We start from the raw sequence: 20,470 nt of genomic DNA, 5'->3' as shown, positions 1-20,470 counted from the left end.
AATACCTGAGGGGCACCAGAAATGACAAAGCAAGTGACCCCTGTGTCCCCTCATCAGTGTCCTCTTCCACAGCTGTCACCTTCCACTGCAGCCTGGGAGCCCCGTGCCCTCGTATGTGTTCCATGCTCTCTTAAATTAGGGGCTTTTCACATGCATTCTGGCATTTTTTTTCCAGGATAAGTAAAATTAATTCATCACTAGGATTAGTCCCAAACCAAAAACTAAATTAAGAATTTGCTGGAAAAGAATATAATTGGGTTCTGATCTCCTTTCCCATTTACATGTACAAAATAGTTGGAAGAATTGAGTAACATAGAAGTGGACAAAGACTTCGGTTTTCTTTCTTCAAAACTATCTGGGGTTCCTTGATATTTCCTTTGGGGCCTTAAGTCCTGCTATCTTTTTTTCTTTAATTCCAGTATAGTTAACATACAGTGTTTTATTAGATTCAGATGTACAATATAGTGATTCCAGTCTTACTACCTTTTCAACTAACAACCTTGACTTCATTGTAGTCAGATTTTAGACAAATGAAACCAATTATATAGTTCAAAAATGAATTGGAAAGTGACATATCCTAACCTCAGCTGTATCTTTCAATAATGGTATCTACAATCCATTATTTTTAGTGGAAATATATCTGCATTCCTGGCTAGGATATTTTGTCCTTGATATACAATTAGTACCTGAATTATACATTCCAGATAAACAACCTTGTTTCACTAAAAAAAAAAAAAAAAAAAAGGCAAACTGCACATGTCACTATAATTGATGACTAAAGCAAAAGAGACAAAGCACTAGTCAAGAAGTCAGCTTATATGTTTTGTGTTACTAGTTTTGCTATAGGTTGTACAACCCAGTATAAGTCTGCTAGCTGCAGTTTCCCTACTCATAGAATATAAAGATTAAGAGCACAGACTGGCACCAAACTGTGTGTATTTGAATCACTTGCCAGCTATGATACCTTGGAAAAGTCACTTAACCTCACTTGGTTTCATCATCTGTAAAAGGGAGATAATACCGGCACCTTCCTCCTAGGATTGTTATGAAGATTAAAAAATATATATATTCAGAATATATGTGTATAGATAAGTTAGATGGAGCTAGCACATAGTAAATGCTATTCACCATTATCATCATTATTAATGGTGTTATTATCTATAAACTGAGGAAAAGTTGGACCAGATGATGTCTAAATGAAAATCTATGGCTAACTCAGAAGTCAGCATTTTCCATATGAAGTTCTTAGACCTTAGCTGTGTTGAAGAAACACAGCTGAGGGTGAGAAGGTGAACTGACTTGCCCGTCACAAAGTGAGTTATCTGCTGAGCCCAGACCAGAAACCAGGTCTCCTAACTCCTAGTTCCACAGTATTTCACTATTCCAGAGTGTTTCTCTGAGAGACCACACTAACTTAACTTTTACTCAGTCTGACCATATTGTCCTTTGCTGAAATGGAGATTTAAAAATAGTAAAGTGTCTGAAATCTTAAACTTGCCAAATCAACTGTGAATCGTAATCAAATGCAGTTGGTGAGAATGCAGCCACTGCCCTCTACTGGTTCAATGTGTACATTACGCCATTCCTTGTCCGGCTTCGGAATGCTGGGCCTGGATAGATAGGGATGGGTGGAAACAATTTTTAGGATGAAGTGAAGCAAGATGCTGACCTATTAATTGGAAAAGAAGCATGATCTGGAAGGGAATACTATGAGCCTCTTCCCATTCATCACCTCATAGGATCCCCAGCTTCCCTGGCAAGCACTTCATCTTCATTTTTTTCTCATATCTGAGAGATTTGGCTCACTGTTTACACATTTATTTTTTTGTTTCTAACTCCTCGTTGTTTTTGTCTTTACTCCCCTCTTCTCTTCACAAGCATCAATGATCCTAAGTCACATAACTTACTGGCTTCTCCCTCTTTTGGTGGCTCACTGTTTCTTTCTCCCCTTGAATTTTTTTCTTCTGTTTATGTTTTATTTTCATGGTATTTATTTATGTTGTGTTCATGTCTGTGTTGCCAAATAGAGCTGTTAAGATTTATTGTATTCCAGTGTCTCTAGGGAGATTCTAGTTTCAAGCTTCATTTTGGTGGTGAACTCACTCTATTTTTACACAAACAAGTCTGATGCTATTTGCTAAGAGCACTAACACATTTCCACAGACCCTCTTATTCATGTTGCCAAGTTTTCATTCAGCACCTTCCTTTTAAATGGCTTTCCTGTTATATAACCAAGACCCTGGCAAGAGGATCACTCTTGGACATGGATTCATATTCATAGAATCTTGTCAGTCCCTTTAAATGCTTCCATTGCCCTTCCCTTCCGTAACGTTTATGACCAACCTACTTCAGGCTCGTAGTCCCTCAGGTGTGGCCAGCAGCAGCCTTTCACTGCTGCCTTGGGCTCCAGTCTCTGCTCCAGTTCACCGGTCATGACACCAATCATGACACTCCCTCAACGTGTCAGCTTCCCCTTGAGAATTCCACTGACTCCTTTTGTTAAGCGGGTCCAAACCCTTAATCCTAATATTTGAAATTCTCCAGAATGTGGACCTTAACCTACTCACGTTTCTGTTTTGATACTATCACTTTATTGCATCTGCCTGTCCTCTGTAAAGGCCATCATTTTCTCCTTCATCTGTCATCCCTTGAATGTGGAACCAGCTCACCTCTTCACACTGCTGGCCTCTGCCTGCCAAGGCCTCCCCTGCCTTCAGGGTCCACTCCAGGTGGTCCTCTCCTGCCAAGAAGCATCCTCTAACTCTTTTCATCTCTCCCTTCCATGAGAGGACCTCTCTTTCCTCTCTGTTTCTTTTTCTCTCTTTTTTTCTCTTCTGATATAATCCAACCTGATGCTTTATTGTCTAAGATCTTGAGTTGTCCTTTGTCGGCATGTCCATACATGTTCACCAGATTATGAGTTCCTAGAGAAACTTCTTTGGCATCTGTTTCTTTTAATATCCTCAAACTACTTACTCTCCAGTACAAGAAGAACAAATGTTTATAAAAAATTTTAAAAAGAACAAATGTTTATGTAGTGCATACTATGTAATCCTCCCTGCTCTGAGTGTTGAACTCACTTAATTCTCACAAGCCCTGTGAAGTAGGTACTGTTTTCCTCACTTAGCAAATGTAGAAACCAAAGCACAGAGAGGTTGATTAATTTACCCGAGATCATACAGCTAGTAGGCATAAGAGCTGAGTTTCAAACACAGGCAGTCTGGTGCCAGAGTCCACCTCTTAACCACCACCCTATATTTAGTGACATAATAGGCTCTCAGTAATGCTTTTTGTGCTATTTGCTGGAAAAATAAAAGAAATAAGTAACCATTTTCACAAAAGCATACCATTGCCTAATCTTGGGAGAGTAATCCTCTCCAGGTCAACGTACACAGCAGGTGTGTCTTCATAAAAATGCCAAGAAGAAGCTGTGTCAGTCATTTCCCACACCTACCCAGGCTTATAATTGTTCATTCCCAGATATTGGTGTAAAGTCAAGGTCAGGAGGGTCTCTGAGGTCACCAAGATTTATTGCTAAGTATTGGCTTTGCCTGTTCTTCATCTTCATGTTCCAAAATACAGAATAGTTCCAAATTGCTTATTTAAAAATCTAAAGATAAATAAAACTGGCTCAGTGTGTTGCTTTGTACTTGTTACTTTTTAAACCAAATATTAGGCAGAGAAAACCCTGATCATCTGGAGAAGAGCTTGGCTTTTCATGTTTGTGATCTCCTGTTTTCTCTTTAGAACACCTTGCACAGAATATATCTAAATCACATCTGGAAACTTGCCAATACTTGAGAGAAGAGCTCCAGCAGATAACGTGGCAGACCTTTCTGCAGGAGGAGATAGAGAGCTACCAAAACAAGGTACACGCTGAAGAATTTTACCCAGGATTGAGGCAATAGTGGGAAGGGTGTTTATGCAGGAGATCTGACTAAGAATACAGACTAGAGAATGAATGTCTTTCATCAGATATCAGATTTCTCTTTAAAATCTTTCTTCTAGAGATGATCATATACTTGGGGCTTTGTTGTCTTACTGAGGTGCAAGTGTGTGAAATTCTAGCAATAACAAATTCTATTATACCTATGACTATACACATATCTCCTATCATTTGTCAGTGGGGGCTGGATGAAGCAGTGTCCAAAAGCCTGAATGAATTGAGATTTGTCCTGATATCACAGTGGAAGATTTCCCACCAGAATGGGAGGGCAAAGCCGGAAAAGGGGAAGCTTCAGTTACCCATTCTGCTTTAGTAAAGGGAAATGCTGTGGTTTTCCCCAATAATTATAGAGATGTAGGCCTAGGAAGGACGACAGAGATTATCCAGGCTAATCCTCCCTTTCATTTTACATATGAGGAAATTCATATCCCTTGGCAGAATGAGTGAAAATATCGGGACTAGACCAGGACTCCTACCTCCTAATTCAGTGTTTCCTTCACCCCCTCATATCGGTGAAAACAGTCAAACTAAGATTGAGGGAACAAGTGAGCAATGTAACAGATCTAGGTTACCCTAAAACTAAATTAGGAAGTGGGTATGTAGAAGCAATTAAACAGAATAGGTTAGAGAATAGCAAAACATCACATTATTTACCTTTGAGAAAGCAGGTAATACCAGCAGCCAGCCAGTGTTGCAAAGGGAAAGCAGAAAGCAGTAAGAAATCGCAAGGCATGTGAAATAGGATTGAGAGTCAGAGATGCTGGGATTTGAATCCCAGCTCCAACACATCCTAGCTGTGAAACCTCTATGAGAATTTATGTCCATTTATGGAAAATGGGGAGATGAAACAAGACAATGATGTCATAAAGCATCTAGCTCAAAGCAGGTGCACGATAAATGATTGAGTCCCCTTTTCTTCCCTTCCTCCAGTAAAGTAGTGTTAAATTCCCCCAAGGTAAAATGATTGCTCAAAAGAAGTTCCTACTTTGCTACTCTCCGAGGCCCAAGGGTAGAGAGTGGCATGTGTTGCTTTCCTGACTCATGTTTTCACCTGCTCATAATATCTTTTCCCTGTCCCTTTGCCACCAAAATGGTAAAAAGAAAAATTGGAGGAGACAGGAAGGGACTTGGAAGCAATCATTATCACCCGAGTGTTCATTTTTAATCCTCTAGCTTTTTTTAATCCATTTCCAAAGAAGGATTTTTTTATAAAATAGGAACAGTTAAAACAAACTGTGTCTGGGGCATGGGTAACCGTGTCTGCTAATGTGCTTCACTCCTCTTACAGCAGCGGGAGGTGATGTGGCAATTGTGTGCCATCAAAATTACGGAAGCTATACAGTATGTGGTGGAGTTTGCCAAACGCATTGATGGATTTATGGAACTGTGTCAAAATGATCAAATTGTGCTTCTCAAAGCAGGTATGTGCTTTGCAAGTGAATTTTGAGATCTCTTCCTAACCTGCTTTCACCCGCTTATTAAAGAAATGCTTGGTAAGGAAGGTGTCGGGAACAGTTTTTCTCCAGTGATAATAGCTTGGGTTTCTTTTAGCAGAAACAGAGTCCTTTTAAAGGTTTTTGAGCTATCTGTGGGGAAACATTCCCTCCATTTTGCTTCTCCTCTAAGTGAAACGATTAATTTGAAGGGCACTCACATTCTCCCATCTTACCGTCACCTGTGTTTGTTTCTACTGCACCAGACTCTCGGGAGGGAACAGCGAGTTGTTAGGAATGTTATTTGTGGAACTCAAAGGGCCACCCCTGGTGTTTTGGTTTGTTTAATAAATGTGAATCCATACGTTTTCCTGGCAACTTAGATAGATTCTGTTTGCAAGACAGAAGATTGCCAGAGAAGTAATTTGTAACTCCATCTCTCTTCAGGACTACAGCCTCCATTAGCTTCAGCATGAATCTTTAATTACACTGGTGAACTGGGTCCCTTTAAATAGAGAGCTGGTGTGACAGAAAGCCCCTGGCTCCACTGCATACAGCCCCGCTGTGCTGAATCAGAAAGGGGTCTCTACATTAGTGCCTTCACAATAGATTAATATTCACCACGAGAAGATAATCCACACCATTTCTGCCTTCACTTAGGTTCTCTAGAGGTGGTGTTTATCAGAATGTGCCGTGCCTTCGACTCTCAGAACAACACCGTGTACTTTGATGGGAAATATGCTAGCCCCGACGTCTTCAAATCCTTGGGTAAGGAAATCTGGGTGCTCTTTTACATCAGGGCTGTAGGAAAATGTGGGAGCCCCGCCAAAGAGCTCACTGAACAGAAGGGAAGCTGTTATTTGGAAACAAAAATTAAAGGATTTTATACTTCTGTTACTTTATAGTCACTGCAGGAAATTCACACAGCTCAAACGCTCTTTGTCTAGATTACATTTAAAAGTTTAGCGTTTTCGTTGGATCTAGTTGGTGATCGAAGAAATTTATATGGTCTAACCTTCCAGTTCCCTTCCAGGTTTTAAGAACCAGATTTTCCTAGGATAAGTTATTCAGATAAACTAGAAGATGTGATTTGATACATAAAATCAAGCAAAGATCTAAATGTCTGCCCTTCTGTACTTCTCAATAACAACCATTAGTAAGAATGAAATGTGGATATCAGAGAAATAAAGCATAGCTAAGTGAAAGTGACATATACTATAAAAATTACTTTGGATTTCTGGAATTTAAATAAAGTGGAATATAATCAAGAAGAACAAAACAGTATCCAAGATAAAGTTGTTAGGTGATTTTAAAAACAGTTAAATGACCAAAGGCCATATACTTTAGGAAAGCCCATTAGTTTAAATACATATACATAATATGCAAATCTGAAAGAGTGGATACCAAACTTAACCATTTTTTTAAAAAGATTTTATTTATTTATTTGAGACAAATAAAGTGAGCATAAGCAAGAGGGAGGAACAGAAGGAGAGGGAGCAGCAGACTCCCCACTGAGCAGGGAGCCCCAACTTGGGGCTGGATCCCAGGATCCTAAGATCCTGACCTGAGCTGAAGGCAGACACTTAACCGACTGAGCCACCCAGGCACCCCCAAACTTAACCAATCTTTTGAGGATGGATTATGGATTATGTTATGAGACTTTCACGTTCAGAAAAGTGTTTTCAGTTTTGTAAAAGGTATAATGATTTTACCACCAGAATGTGTCATTTGTTATCATTTTTAAGAGTGGTTTAGATCAAATAGAGTAGAAAACAAAAAAATCAGTGAATGTAACATCTCAGTTGGATTGTAGCCGTTTAATTCTTTTAATTCTGTTGGTTAAGATTGTGGGTTCTGAATTCAGGCAGCCTGGTTTTTAATTTCAGGCTGTTACTTCCTACCTGTATAACCTTAAGTACATAATTTTTCTGTTTCCTCACATCTAAAACGGGGGTAATAATAATACCTCCCTCATAGAGCTGTTGTGAAGAAATAAGTTACCCAAAGAAAACCTCTTAGAGTGGTACCTGATAATATACTAACCTTGCCACAAAAGTCCACTCTCGTTATTTTAAATGGTCAGGATTATAGTGAAGGTGATGATAGCTAAACGGATTCTTCTTTTTTTAAGATTTCAAACTGTTAAGTTGTAGAAATGTTACTATCCCCTTGTTTTGTTTTCTTTCTAAGATTTATTTATCCATTTATTCATGATAGACAGAGAGAGAGAGAGAGGCAAAGACACAGAGACACAGGCAGAGGGAGAAGCAGACTCCATGCCAGGAGCCCGACGCGGGAGCTCGATCCTGGGACTCCAGGATCGCACCCTGGGCCAAAGGCAGGGGCTAAACCGCTGCGCCACCCAGGGATCCCTATCCCCTTGGTTCTTAAATTATTAGATCCCTCCTCGCCTTATTCCATATTTTTCTCCTAGGGTAATAACCAAAATCCCAAACTGTCTTTAACTTTGGCAGGTTGTGAAGACTTTATTAGCTTTGTATTTGAATTTGGAAAGAGTTTATGTTCTATGCACCTGACTGAAGATGAAATTGCATTATTTTCCGCATTTGTACTAATGTCGGCAGGTAAGATTATCAAATAACAATGAAATGGTTTAAAAATTGTCCAGGTAAAGAATTCTTACAAGATACATAACTTTTAATGACTGTAGACTTTTCAGGTGTTACCAAGAGAGGTTGCCACCTTATTAAATCTAAGTTTTATCAAATAGCAACCTTCCCCCACACACATACATGTACATGTTTAAGAAGACCTCATGCCATTCTGATAAAATCTTAATAAATGAGAACTGAGTAAAACCCAGTCCATAATTAACCTCCTGATATCATGAGAAATGCTCTGGTAGAGTAGGGTTACCCTTCTTAACACAAATCTCCCAAGATAACATGGTTTTTAAGATATCCTACTTTTTCTTAAGATTCATTTGGATGTCATCCACAAGTTTATCTGAATTTAATCTATGTTTTCAACTAGTACTGCCTCTTGGGATAATCTGTTTTGCAAATTTACTGTCTTCTGTTTGGAACTTTTACACATAAAGACTAAATTAACAACACTTAAGTCATTTGGAATTCTCTTGACAATTTTAGTTGCCTTGGATTAAAAGCAATTTTCATATTTGCCAGAAAGGCTAGCAGGATTGCTCTGAGTATTTTACCCAGAAATGTAATTATTAGAAAGATTTGAATGTCCAAGGTGGTTTCATTTGCCCTTGTATATGCCTTAGGTTTAAATAGCTATCCTTTTGGAAGGGGAAGACTCTTCCCTTCCCTTAAGCATCAGTAAAAATGGAAAGCTTTATCACTGTACTGTTGTAGATCAGTGTTCCACTGCTTTAGGAGCAGATTTTGAACAAGGATTAAAACTGGCCTATTGTTCTCTAACTCTGAGTTGTGGTATAATAATCTGTGTATAAGAGTCCTAAGGAACTGGGGTGTCCTGAAACCACGTAGGAGGAATACTAAGAAATAATCATTCTTCGTGTGTAGATCGCTCGTGGCTGCAGGAAAAGGTAAAAATTGAAAAACTGCAACAGAAAATTCAGCTAGCTCTTCAACACGTCCTGCAGAAGAATCACCGAGAAGATGGAATACTTACAAAGGTAAGAGGGAAAGGTGTCCAGCTGGCATAGCCTAATCTATCCCTCACCACAGATCTTGCTGTCAGCCACCATTATAAGTCATCTTACCAGCCCCTGAACGTATCCATAAGCAATTAGGCTACTGAAAGAGAAAGAAATATCCATTTCAAAAAATTTGGTTGAGCCAAAATTCAGGTTATGTTCTACTTACTATCACTGGTTGTGAAGTGTCTTGCAATAACAGGGCAATGATGGAATTTTTTTTTTTTTTTTTTTAAGCATTGACACATTCTGGAAGTCCTCCTAAGTTGTATATAGAGCAGAGTTAATGTTCTGCGTTGATATAAATTAGAGAGGAATCTTTGAATTTAGAAGGAAGAAGTTTTAAAGGACTAAACAAGCAGGATAATCACATCTTCTAATATTAGTTCTATTTCCATTACATTCATTAGTAATCAACAGAAAGTGACTTTTGTATTTTCTTCATCAATTTCCCATTACTACCCTGTATTCAAAGCATAAGGCCTCATTTTTGCTAATTATTACCTTTTGCAATAAAAATATAATTAGGATGTCAATTTAAAGTATGCTAATATCCCTCAGTGCTAGTGATGGAAATATGTATTTGGTCTTTGAAAAATAAGCCCTATTATTTTTTTAGACTATTTCATGTATTTTATTGTTCACATCTTATTAAGATGGATTTGAGAGGTTTGGGTTTTTCTTCCTGCTTTCTTTTCTTTTATCCTGATAGCTAGGGTTAAGTCAGAGAGGGGAAGTTGGGGGTTAATTCCTGTTTTGTTTTTATTTTGTACCCATTCAATGAGAGATTGAGGCAGGAATGGAAAATAGAAGAACTCTCCAGACCCTTACCTTCTTCTCCATCTTTTTGCCCCAATGCAAGGATACAATGAGGTTCTTTCATTATAGAGAGCACCTAACCCATGGACAAGATCTATCAAATATGTTTCTTAGGATTATTCTGGTAGAGATAATATATCATTTGCACAGTACTTTTGGAGTATAAAAAGCATCGTTTCAAGCTGTTGTATTGTCTTCAACTGGGAAATGGTCAATGCAGAGACTTCCACCCAGGTCTTCTGATGATTCTTTCTTCTGAGCCTTATACTCAGACCCAAAATTGCTTTGTACAGGCAAAGGTCTTTCCAAAAGAAACTTGTTTTCATTGGAGTTGGCTAGTACTGGTTCTGCAAAAAATACGTAGGGGATGCCATCATCTCTAGTTGCAGTGACCTCGCCTGCCCATGACTGCCTCCATGTCTTCTTCTCTGGCACCAGATGTCTTTTTTCTCCAGAGCTGTAGAGAGCAGGGGTGGGGATGGGAGAGCAGAGAGCATGTTGGAATAAGAGAAGGAGGTGAGAGGCTTGGCTTCTTATCTCAACTTTGCCACTTCTGCTCATGAACATCCTCTCAGGTCATTCTATTATTTGTCTTCAAAATTGTCCCAAAAAATTGTATTTAATCTATACCTGGTATTCTATGATATGCCTAACACTTGTTTTTAACCAATCTTCCTATTGGAAGAACATGTAAGTTGCTTCCAGTGTTTCGCCTTTGTAAACAACGGGCTAAACATCTTCCAGATTCCCTGAATTTTGATGCTTGTGTCTGTTCTCTCCTCACAACGTGTCTTTTCTTCCACTTACAGTTAATATGCAAGGTGTCTACATTAAGAGCCTTATGTGGACGACATACAGAAAAGCTAATGGCATTTAAAGCAATATACCCAGACATTGTGCGACTTCATTTTCCTCCATTATACAAGGAGTTGTTCACTTCAGAATTTGAGCCAGCAATGCAAATTGATGGGTAAATGTGTCACCTAAGCACTTCTAGAATGTCTGAAGTACAAACATGAAAAACCACCACAACAAAATTAACCGAGACACTTTATATGGCCCTGCACAGACCTGGAGCGCCAACACACTGCACATCTTTTGGTGATCGGGGTCAGGCAAAGGAGGGGAAACAATGAAAACAAATAAAAGTTGAACTTGTTTTTCTCATGCATATGATTTCCATTATGCCTACAGAAATGGACCCTTTTTCTGTCTCTACTTCTTGATCATTGACCTCTGTTTACAACTGGAGGAGGGTACTAAAGTCGGAGCATTTCCTTTTCTCGTAGCTCACTGCCCACAGACTTTCCGCAGAGTCACCAAGCGGTCATAACCACAGAGAGTCCAGCAATAATCGGTGACTGGTGTGCATAATGGAGGTGGCGGCGTGACTTTGCACAACTTGCTCTTTGTCTCATGAAGGAAGTTTTTATTTTTTCTCACCGATCATTGCCAGTCAGCAGGATGGCATGAAAAGGGTCCATAGCACTAGCAACAATAGCATTATAATATATTACAGGGTAAATGGGCATGAAGACTATATATAGCTAAAAGAGATATTGTTTATATATTGTTTTAATTAATATAAAATGTAGTTACTGGTGTAGCTTTTCCTGTTGAATTGATAAGGCACTTTCATTTTGCACCTTTTTCTTTAAATTAAATGCTAGCGTGTTCACTGTCGCGTCGCATGTGCACCAGAAACACAAGTTTAACTGAGAAGGCTTGGAAAGTACGTCGGGAGGTATTTATGCTGCTGTTTACAAATTACTCTTAAAAGACTGGCTGGTCATATCTAGAAATCACGATACGGATTCTTTTTTTTTTTCTTCTACACTTTATTCGGAATTAGAAACGGAACTCTCCCTAAATTATACTTTGCTTTGGGTAAGTTTAAGGATAGATGTGTTTATGCTTCATACAAAGTGGAATGATCGATTGGTGCTATGGACTCATACCATCATGCACATTTTTTTTTTCTAAGTTTTTTAAATGTCACCTCAAGGAGGCAAGGGGAGGAAGGAGGGGAGGCTCATTTCACAAATTCAGTAGTTATATGGACTCCGTCTCAACTTGTAATTCTTATGCTTGGAGAACAAATCAGTAACCCAAATATTCATTGGGAATTCAGCTTTTATTATAAGAAGGACCCAAAGATCATATCTGGAGCAAACACACACTCCCCATGTGAGGACATGAAGCATTTAATTGTGAATGGTTATGTTCTTGGTATAATCTAGGAATTCTAAGAGTGTATCTCAGAGTGAACTAGTTCTAGACGAGCTGCTTCTAGATGCTATATTTCTAGAATATTGCTCTCCATATTTCACAGACAGTAGATAGAAGGACAAGGGGAGATATGCAACACTGAACTGGTTTCTCTTATTTAAATATTAAATATTTTAAGCATTTAAAGTGAAGTTGATGCTAGCCGCAAACATTTACTCTTGTATTTATCTTCACTAGAAAACTGTGGACTGTAATTTATTTTATTAAATATTTAGAAGATTGTTTGGCTTTTGTGTTCAGGTGAGAAATATTGAATGTTTTTGTTTTATTTCATGTTTGGGGGGCTTTTTTATTTTAATAATTCCCAATGGAATTATTAGAAGGGAAAATGAACAATCTGATACACAAGTGTGCATGTTTTAAAAATAAGTGCCCTTTGGAAATGTAGGCATTTCGAAGATGATTTTCATCAGTTGGGGTGGGACTCAGACTTTGGGTCTGAAAGACCATGTTTATACAGGAAAGGGAACATCTTCCCATAGCGCAAAGGTGGGAGTTTCCAGGCAGCCCTTTATAGCAAAGAAAGTGTCTCTACCACCAGGGTCCTCTTGAATCTTCCCTAGGAACTGTGGCTCCTAATGTCATGTGGATCACAGCACGGGCTTCCCAGAGCCCTCTATTCTGGCTTTAACTCCACTGATTTTCTGATTTGTTTCCTGAGGGACTTGGAAAAGAGGAAGGAATTATTCACACATAAGTGTGTATGAAGCCTAAATAACATCTTAATTTTTTTTTCAAAAACATTGTAAAAGGGTTTAACCATAAATAGAAGACGAGAGTAATATTTACTTAAATTTCTTACAAGTATATTAAACTTTATGTGAGTGTTTATATAGAGAGGTTAACTATCAGCATATAGTATTTATATTTGGGCAGGAAGGGTTAAATCAAATTTTTAATTTAAATAAGCATAGTTCCTTTAATGATCAATAGTATTTATACTCTGAAAAGAGTACCAAGCTTAGTTATTTATTTGTCCATTTTTTTTCCCTGTTGTTTCTCCTGGTGGGAGGGTGGTGGTGTGTTTTTATTTTGGTCTGATTTTTGTTTTTTGTCATTCTGATTCACTAAATTTGGGGATGGTTTTATTAAAGTATATTAACTTCTTTTTAACCAAAGCTTTCTGAATATGACCAGCCTCAGGTGCTAGCGCATTAAAGAGCAACTAAACCTAATTCCAGTGTCCATTTGTGAAACGATTAAGAACTAATTGAACTTCTCTAAGGGTGAGAGAGAGCATAATGTTGAGCTTAAAAGAAATTCCTTTTCCCAGAAAGGATTTTGCATGTACCAAATGAAAAAAAAAAAAAAAAAAAGATGCTTAATCCCAGTAGTAGTCACACCATGGTGACATTGCTTTTAGAATAAACCAATATACATTGACATGATGCTGCTATCAGGTCTTTCTGAAAGAAAAGCAAGGTGAGGACTTTAAGAGCAAAATACATCGACAGTGTAGGAACAGAGCAGGACAGGTGTGCTCGGTGCACAGAGGGAACAACTATTATTTGGATCAAAGTTGGGATCTGAAGTTAAACAATAAATTCAGTTTAAAAAATGAAGTATAGAAAAGGATGTGAAAAACTTTGCATTTTTATTCTGTTATTATAGTAATTCTTGTGTAATGACACAAACTACTTGGTGATACAGAACAATTATGCTTAAGATTTCTTATAATTAAAGTTTCCTATACTTAAATATCCAATAGTCTTTCAAAGATTGGAATCACATCATTGTTATCCCGGCTGCTATAATGCCTTTTATACAGTTTTTTTCACATAGGGTACATAAGGCTTTTGTACAAAGCCCAAATACCTTTGGTTACAATGGTGTCAGATGGTTGTATTATATTCTGAAGAACCTGGCCTTGTTCACAATGAAAACAAAAGTGCAGATGAAAGTGCTTTTTTGGACAGTTTGCAAATTGTGTTAAAGCTATGGATTTTTTTTAAGTGTTCAGCATCCTAATTTGCGTTAAAGCTATGGATTTTTTGAAAAGTCTTCAGCATCCTAATTCACCCTTCCTAACTTAAGGAAAATATAACTTAAGACACTGCTTCTAAGTTTGGTTGTTCTTTATAGTGTGGATACCCAGATCTCTGTGAGCGTATGGGGGTGGGCTGAGGGCCAGGTGAGGAGGGAGTGTGTGTGTATGTGTGTGTGTGTGTGTGTGTGTGTGGTTTTTGTGTGTATGATGTGCGTGTGTCAGACCGCTTCTAGGCTACTAAGTGTCAATGGAAAAGAAAATGTATTCAAAATACTTAAATCAAAACTAGAAGATGGGAAAAAAAAAAGATTTATTCTATACAAAGCCTTGTCTGGACCACTTTAGAGAGACTTCTATTTTTTTAACCCTTCTATAAATATTTGATGGCACTTGAAATATTCCTGCAATAAAATGTGATTTGTGTAAAGAAAAAAAAAAGATTTTGTAATGTGAAACAAAGAAAGAAAGTAATGTAATTTTCTAAAAAAAAAAATACAAACAAACAAACTTTGTATTATTTTCTTGATGGAATTTGTCTATCTGTCTTTGGAAAACTTTTTATTTCATTGAATGTGCCATAGTAGAAATATGTGTTTTTAGTTTTAGACTAAGGAATAGCTGTTTGTGTTCCGACATTCCAAAATGCAAAACAACGTAGTAGAATCTTTAATGAAAAGGTTTAAGTAGGATGTAAGCTTCTCTCATTGTTGCTTTTTTGCACATGTTCTTCATTCCTCTCTAGTGCAATATGTACATAGAGCACTTGCGGGTGTACCTTGATCCCTCAGGGAAAAAATACATATTTGTACAGTTTTGGTTTTTTGGTTTTTGTTTTTGTTTTTGGTTTTTTTGCCTTTTGTTTTTGGCTAAGGAATGTCGATTGAATCACTTGTTATTGTTGAGGGGCAGCCAGATAATAATCCTAAAGCCACTGTTTTCAAACATTGATTGTTTAAATCATGTGTCCTTCCAGTGCTATTATTTTAAGATAATAATAATAATAAAAAGTTATTTTCTGACAGTTCTTTGTGCTGATTGGTGAAAAAAAAAAGGGTAAATAAGCACCTTATGATTGACTTACTGTGAATGACAATCCATCTTGATATCAACAATAGAAGCCCTATCACTTTGGAGTCGGGGTTAAGAGTCAGAAACAATGTGCTCAGGGATCTTCTAAAACTCTTCAAACAGGGTGGCCAGTATTACTGGGACAAATTGTGTTTTTTATTATTAATAATAGTGATAATAATACTATCCCTCAAGGCACAAGTGAACTGTGTAGAACTCTGTGTGTGTGTGTAAACTCTTCACTATTGTCTCATTTTGTTGAGTTCAAAATATATGTGTTCTTCAGTCTTGTGTGGTTAAAAGTGTTGAATAGCTTCCAAAGCAGTATAAAGTTATGCCAGTATGTTCACAAGGTAAATTAATAGGCAGTGTACTGACAGAGAGCATCACTTCATGTGCAATCCTACATACTCCATTGACTTCCTCTGATAATTAAAATATTCATGATAAATTCATAGCATTATATATTAGAAACTTTCAAATTCTACATAGTATGCAAAAAATTGTCTAAGACTATAATGAGATGAGAGCTCTGCCTATCAGTGCAGTGAAAGAGGTGAAAATTTCAACACATTTTTTTCAAATGCCAACAAATAACTGTTATTTTCATTGTGTTCTCCTCTAAAAGCAAACCCCCAAATCCCTTTATGTTTCACAGCTCTTTTACTTCTACTTTTATAGTTTTCATCTGTTGAATTAATACAAGAGCTAATGTTTAAAGACAGACAAAACCCACCTATATAACAGCACCATGAATCAGCTTTTAGGGTTATATTTGACATTTTTGCAATATAGTTTCATTTTCATGTTTCCATGTATTTTCATAATGTCAGTGAACCTCAGTATATTGTTGGCTTTGATTCTTCCTTACCTGGAATACACATTCAGAAGGAGCTTTCCATAATTTCTTACAACCATAGCGGAGTATAATTTGGGGAAACTTTCCATGTCGTTTAAATGAAGAAGAAACTTTGACCTTCTTGTTTTTTGATAATGAAGACTATGGAAAATGGCAGAAACCCCTCTCTCCTTCTCTCTCAACATATATATATATACATACATACACACACCTATACATATATACACCATACATATACATACATACACATATACATATACATACAACATGTACATACATACACAGACACAGGTTATTAACATTTTCACATACTATAACGTGATTGCCATGTCTTACTTATAAAGATATGATACAACAGAACCCTATAGAAACAACTTTATACTGTGGATCAGATTAACAGAAATGTAATTGCAATAGTAAGTCTTGACCTATTGCCAACAGTCTACGATATGAGTTTTCATTCTATCCCTAAACACTAGTATTAGGAAAGTGGTTCCACCAGATTCAATTCAAGAGGCCTTCCTATTATTGTTTATTCTTAAGACATGAGGAGGCTGAAGAAAATGTCTTTCCAAAGCAATCGGTTTCACTTCCGGAGCGGTTGCTTGTTTCTTTAAGTATGACCGACCAGTTTTGTCAGGCTCTCAGAATAATTTTTAAAATAATCCAGAAGCCTGGCTTTATACTAAGGAGATGTCATAGATGGAGGGATCTCTGTGTTTAACCAGACCCTCCGATCTTAGAGCAATAAATACATTCATTCAGTCATTTACTTATTTACAAACCAATGACAAAATATTCAATCCAAATAAAAACAATGCTTTTTCAGCAATGCAATATAACATGGAGTCTTGTGTTAAAAAGCGACTATGAATATTTTAAATAGATGCCTACAGAATCCGTGTTCGCCGTTTACATGTAGTGTGTTCGCCACATTTTCTTTGGCTTTTTTCCTTCTAAGAACTAATGAAAGACAGCTTGCTGTGAGCTTTGACACACTGCATACGCCCTCATGTTCCATGCTGTTGTTCTCTAAGAGCAACTGAATTCTCTCCAGTGTCTGTGTGTTTCCCTTCTCACTCATTATGACTTTATTGTGGATGAAAACTATTTCTAGGAACTTGGTTATTATTGAACAGATTGCATATGTAAATGCAGATAATTCTTGAGCAATATAGTGAATATGATTTCACACAAAAAAAATTCGTATGTACTGTACACATCTTCCTGAATCCAAAATTCTCTTCTTATATCCACAGTGGTTTGAAATCTCATATAAAACAGTGGTAAATTTTTAAACATTAGGACATTAGCTGGCTGCTTCTTTAAATGTACCTGTTCTGTCTGCTTGCTCCTTTTGTGGAGATGTGTTTTTGTATTGGATGTTTGGGCCAATGGGAGGCTTCAAGCTACAACATATTTTCCCAGTTTAAATATATTTAACATATGACAAACCCCAGACAAGGCTTTTAATATGTATAAAGAACTGCAGTGTTAGGTGGTTTATTTGCAAACCGTTTTCAATGTTGTCCATTTTTATGGCACCTTTAACAATATTCTTGTTTCCAAAGTACAAAAAAAAAAAAATAGGTTAAATAATCTAGCCATAACTGAATGTCAAGCAATAAAACAAATGACTTTTGTGCATAGACTTAAAAAAATACAAATTTTAGACATCTGCATGTAAATGCAATCTCTTGTTTACTGCTTTCTTCAACTTGAGCAATTGATTCCTTATTTACTATTAACTTAAGAACTTGTAATGGCCTGTAAACATTTTCTCTCTTACTCTTCTTTCAAATTTACCTTGGTCCCTGCTTTTAAGTCATAATATTTAATGTTGTTCTGCACATCTCTATACAGTTAACTTTTTGGCTTTCATTCTGTATAGATAAGAAAATGTTATATTATAAACAGCCTACTCAGTGCAAATATTTATCTGTTTATCAAATCCACAATATGCTGTATAATACTGGTTTTACTATATAATCTATTTTAGACATAGCTGTTTAGAACTAGAGTGTGCTATTTTTGTGTTTTTCTGATGTGTGGTGCTAGATAAGTTACTTTTGTGAACAACAACAAAAAAATCCCTTTTATTCCTAGACAATACCACCTTTGGGTCTTGTTAATTTCACTGAGTATAACTATATATTTGTATATATATACATATATATATATATCTACCTGTTCCCAACTGGCAGCTGTATCAGAGTGCTGGATTTGGGACACGCTTTTCTCTTTAAATACATAATATCATTATATAAATTATTCTAGAGTGTATTTAATTAGGATAAAATTACTTCCTTAGTATGGATATTTGACATCTATAGGGTGAATTTGTTTATAAATATGGATATATGAAAACTTCTTAGCATTTACTTTATGTTTGCTACTTGGCTTTATACCATATCTCCTGAGCTGAAAAAATAATTTTCCAGGCCTTCAAGATCCTAAAAAAACACTCTAGTTTAATGGAGTAATACTTTTTTTTTCTTACTAAGGAATCATGTTATTGGCACCTGACTGAGTTGTGTACTTAGCTCCTATTTAGGCATTATATAAAATATCCTTGGTGGCTTGATGGCAGAATAAGTGTTTCCCCTCCTACCTGAGCCATGAGAAGCTTGGAGATATCCAGTATCATGGCAGAGCACGGGCCATAGAGCAAATTTGACAAGGGATGTTCTGTTTTAATCTGACCTCAACCAGTTCCATGAACTGTGAGTGAAAGACCTTCATTTTACAAGTCATCTAACAATGAGCTTAGTTAAACTCTTTCACCTATTCTCCCAAGACTTATTGGCATTGTTAAAAATCAAAAGTATATCAAATATCTAACTAAGGATGTAGTTAACCTTATTAAATATTGATTAGAATTGTTCTGTAATATTACTGAATTTGTAAGATCTTTAGCAAAGATTTTTGAGCAATTTATAAATATAGAGCAAATGTTTCTGTTTACTGCACTTTTTGTAATTGAAGGTGATAAATTCTCAAGCCATGGTTATTGGCTTCCATGCACTGCATATTTACCCACAATTCTAGACATTTTCCATTTTTATGGAAGAGTTGCTGTTACCTTAATTATAAATGCAATCATGTGGTTAATGAGAGCGAATGCTAATTAGTTAACCTTTTAAAGAGAATTGGCTACAGTTTAGGGAGAAATCTCTTTAATACAAATCATGTCATTCCTTATTGCTTCACTTAGAGATTGAAACCTGTTTTGTTTTTGTTTTTGTTTTTTAAGCACCACTTAGTATCCTAAACTTCCTGAAAGTAGAGATTGTATCTCTTTGTGTCTACACAATGGCCAGCACATGTCAGCATTTGATAATTGTTAAATGACAAGTGTGCCCAAATTAAAATTTTTTCTTGGGATTTTTTTGGGGGTAAATTTATAAAGTACGTCAAGCCTTATGGTTAACACTTTCTTCTACAACCAAGTATTAAAGCCACATTTAAAACGACCACATGAAATGCTGATTCTAATTGTGTGTAGGTCTTGAAGATTAAGCACACAAATTTCACAAAACTCTGTGAGTAACAAACTCAGCCTTCTGTAAATATACATGCAAGTTTGGAAACAGTAATACTGTACCTATAAATATATGCTGTCTGTTTTGTGTACAGTATGTAAAAACTCCTTTTCTGCCACACTAAAAATGCAAGCCATTTATGGAAATCCTAAAAATAGTATTGTACTAAAACTTTGCTAATGATCTTTATTAGAGGATCATCCAACTTTTCACTTACATTGGGTTTTCTTTTCAATTCACTCTTACAGTAGTCTGCTTATTTCCAGCTGTTTGTTATTTTATTGAGTCCTCAATTTAAAAAAAAATATTTTGATTCATTTTGTAAATACAAGCTGTAAAAAAAAAGAGAGATTTAATGTTGTCTTTTAAATACTCCAATTTTCATTCTAATATGAATGTTGTTATATTGTACTTAGAAACTGTACCTTTAATATTACATTACCTTTATTAAAAGTGCATTGAACACATCAATTTTAGATGTGCTTTATGTACTGTTATCCTATAATAAAACTTCAGCTTCTAATGGAACACTTGCCTTGTTTTTATTCTTTTTTCTTGGGTTTTGAGTTTCCTTGTACATAGTTTTCTAGCTCACATTTTGTCTCCAAAAAATGGGCTAGTAGAACCTTGCTACTCAAAGTGTGGTCCACGGGTCAGTAGCCCTGACATCACCTGCAACCTTGACCTTATTAGAAATGCAGAATTCTGGGCACCTTCCCAGACCTACTATATTAGAATCTGAATTTTTACAAGATCTTCAAGTGATTGGTTTGCATACTAAAGTTTGGGAAGTACTGGTCTGTAGTACAGTACTTTTAAAAAAATAATTCATTTCCATTTGCTGAGGGAAAAGTATATAGAAGGCTCAAGATACCCTTTGGATC

At 36.5% G+C, this 20,470-nt stretch overlaps 1 protein-coding gene across 2 annotated transcripts in view; it reads left to right on the top strand.

Annotated features, from left to right (window-relative positions):
* The window catches only part of LOC119866906 (RAR related orphan receptor A), a 711,488-nt gene extending 691,374 nt beyond the window's left edge, over positions 1-20,114 (top strand). For both annotated transcript variants that reach the window (XM_038580594.1, XM_038580595.1), the window contains 6 exons: positions 3,748-3,869; positions 5,235-5,367; positions 6,040-6,147; positions 7,854-7,964; positions 8,889-9,001; positions 10,651-20,114. In XM_038580594.1, coding sequence (XP_038436522.1) covers positions 3,748-3,869; positions 5,235-5,367; positions 6,040-6,147; positions 7,854-7,964; positions 8,889-9,001; positions 10,651-10,815 — 752 coding nt within the window. In that variant the 3' untranslated portion in view covers positions 10,816-20,114. The remainder of the gene's footprint in view (positions 1-3,747; positions 3,870-5,234; positions 5,368-6,039; positions 6,148-7,853; positions 7,965-8,888; positions 9,002-10,650) is intronic.
* Positions 20,115-20,470: the final 356 nt, after the last annotated feature.

Source organism: Canis lupus, chromosome 30 (genome assembly GCF_011100685.1).
Source record: "Canis lupus familiaris isolate Mischka breed German Shepherd chromosome 30, alternate assembly UU_Cfam_GSD_1.0, whole genome shotgun sequence".
Lineage (NCBI taxonomy): Eukaryota > Metazoa > Chordata > Mammalia > Carnivora > Canidae > Canis > Canis lupus.
Note: the sequence above shows the minus strand (reverse complement) of the source record. Positions and strands in the feature narration are given on the sequence as shown.